Here is a 2395-nt window from a genome sequence, read left to right as displayed (position 1 = left end):
AAAATAAAGATGCAAGTACCTATCTAGATGCACTATCTAATCTCCTCCGGACCTAACAATAGATTTATTGGACTTACTCAATTAAATATCTTCCACACACAGCACACTTTATCTAAGAAATGTCCTGGGAATATAAAGACGTGTTCAGAAATCTTTAAAACATCCCTTAGAGAGTTATGCTGTATGGGTTCTATGAAAAATATCAAATAATTCTTTTTACATCTGCAAATTTGAATTATTCTTATTAAAAGTTCCTTGAAATTTGGAAATGTTTTTTATTTAACATAAATTAAATGAGTCAGATCCAGTATTGCTACTTGCGTTACAGATTTTAGCGTCAGCTTCGGAGGGTAATATCACCAATTTCGCAAACAGGCACCACATTTGTTTATTCTATTCCAGGCAAAAGAAAGTACAACGTCACAGGGACGCAACCTTTAACTCGCGGAAAAATTACACTGATTGTCAAAAATCACGGATATCAGATATTCATGATACGTTCCGTTTCACGCATGATGTATCATTATTTTATCCTTCTTTATCTATATTCGGTCAATAACGAATAAGATAGATAAAATGATACGCCATACGCATCAATGCGTGAAACGTGTATGGAACGTATTTCTAAATGAGGTTATGACGTGACCGGCAACCCCAGCGACGTGCTTAGTGCTATGTGATGGAAAGTTCATGTTCAAGGAAGGAGATAGCTTCGCGCAACCGAGAGTCGGCGTCGGCGCGACTAGTAGTTTGTAATTGCAAGAAACGAAAAGAAGAAGTGATATAATCACCATTTATAGCAACCGCCGTCTGTCACCTCCAGCGTGAAATTCACCGCGAAGTTGTTGAATACTGGCAACAGGACTCGAGGCACGTTCAATCTATGCGTTGTGGAAACCGTCGTATCGTAAAACGCCGCAACCAGGCCAACGAGCATCACGGCTCTCCAGAGTGTTGAACCGAACATGTTGCCGATGTTGCGTCGGCGTGTATTACAGTGTATTATCACTATTATCACGCACGATTTCAGATTTCAGTCAGCTGTTCCTCGGAGTTCGGCTAACGGCTTGGAAGTCTTCGAACCCTCGAGGCTCGAACTGTTTCAAACGTGAAAAACCGCGTCGATACCGAGCGAGATATCGAGAGGCGCAAAACCGCATGAAGTGCGCTGAGGAAACCGCGGCTGATCACCTGATCCGGAATTTGAACAAATATTTAAGACACAAAAATTGAAAATTATGAGGCGAATATCGGCAAATATTGGAATTCTATCAATCCGGTGGCATTAATCTTAATCCTCCGCAATTCTCAGTATTTTGATTGGTCGAATTCTAATTGAAATTTCAATTCAATTATTTAAATGTTGGTTTAGTAAGCTTTCAACAAGCAGCACTGTATAATGCCATCGACGAGATACTATTAAGGACCGACATCCTTACGGGAGTTGGCGTCCTGATGAATATTGAAGTAATTAAGAGTTAAAAACTGAAAGTATTGTACCAATTTTATGATTTATTAGTTTAGTGGACGTATTTATGCATTTAGAATTCAATAATATTCGATTTTTCTTTAGAATTGTGATTTCAGTGCTCATCAAAGTTTGATTATCAACAGAGATGATAACTGCAGAGGGAAAATTGTAATTTTTCTGCAATATATAGAATATTATAGCTTTACAAGTATGCATATTTATTTATGGAACATTTATGTAATAAAAAAATCATGAATTTAATAATGTATGAACCAAATATTTATATTAATAATAGCAAATTTCTATCAATTGTCGATAATGTTAGCGTTCTTCAATTACCTCCGGGTCTTTTTCATACCGCCGAAAATTTGCCCAGAGTTGACAGTCTTTAATAGTATCTCGTCGGCGATAATGTCTACTGCACACTAGAACGATGAGCGATATCCAATGAGAGTTCAGTTTTACATCGTCGTGTAAGAAAAAGCAGAGGTTTCATTGGACATCGCTCGTTGCTCATATATCGCATCCAATGTGCTGTACATACATACATGATGCTGTAAGTAATAAGACAGTGGTCGTTTCATCTTTGTTTAGTATAGGCGAACAACAAGGATATAATGGATGCTTTCTATTTGATGAGTCACAAGTCGACACAATTGTCGTTTCGTCTTTGTCACTCTCTGAATGTCAACAAGGATGGAACGACACTTGTGTCGGCTTGTGTCATCAAATGGAAAGTACCCAATGATTCATTGTATTTTATATTTGTGTCATATAATAGTATTACATATATGTCTGTGTTTCTCTTAAATCTTAATACGTATGTACAACCTCATCTTGAATGGAGCACCTCCACAATTGACGTAAACGTTCTATATGTAATAAAAAATAAATTTAAAAAGTTTTATTGAAAAAGAATATTTA

General features: G+C 36.8%; 3 protein-coding genes across 6 annotated transcripts in view; 1 reads left to right on the top strand and 2 right to left on the bottom strand.

Annotated features, from left to right (window-relative positions):
* Positions 1–971, bottom strand: part of LOC108755882 (nuclear pore membrane glycoprotein 210) — a 7964-nt gene extending 6993 nt beyond the window's left edge. Inside the window, exon 1 of the mRNA XM_018499273.1 lies at positions 792–971. Coding sequence (XP_018354775.1) covers positions 792–967 — 176 coding nt within the window. The 5' untranslated portion in view covers positions 968–971. The remainder of the gene's footprint in view (positions 1–791) is intronic.
* The window catches only part of LOC108755886 (protein MEF2BNB homolog), a 14692-nt gene that overhangs the window by 12158 nt on the left and 139 nt on the right, over positions 1–2395 (bottom strand). The window lies entirely within an intron of this gene.
* The window catches only part of LOC108755884 (transmembrane protein 183B-like), a 3309-nt gene continuing 2921 nt past the window's right edge, over positions 2008–2395 (top strand). The window contains exon 1 of one of the 4 annotated variants that reach the window (XM_018499281.1): positions 2008–2027. Coding sequence is in view for 1 of the 4 variants with exons in the window: in XM_018499279.1 (XP_018354781.1) it covers positions 2202–2208 (7 nt within the window). In the remaining 3 variants the exon portion in view is untranslated. The other 3 variants (XM_018499279.1, XM_018499283.1, XM_018499276.1) reach the window with 3 other exon arrangements.

This window comes from Trachymyrmex septentrionalis, unplaced genomic scaffold (genome assembly GCF_001594115.1).
Source record: "Trachymyrmex septentrionalis isolate Tsep2-gDNA-1 unplaced genomic scaffold, Tsep1.0 scaffold9, whole genome shotgun sequence".
Taxonomy (NCBI): Eukaryota; Metazoa; Arthropoda; class Insecta; order Hymenoptera; family Formicidae; genus Trachymyrmex; species Trachymyrmex septentrionalis.
The sequence above is the reverse complement of the archived record's forward strand: the minus strand, read 5'-3'. Positions and strand labels throughout refer to the sequence as shown.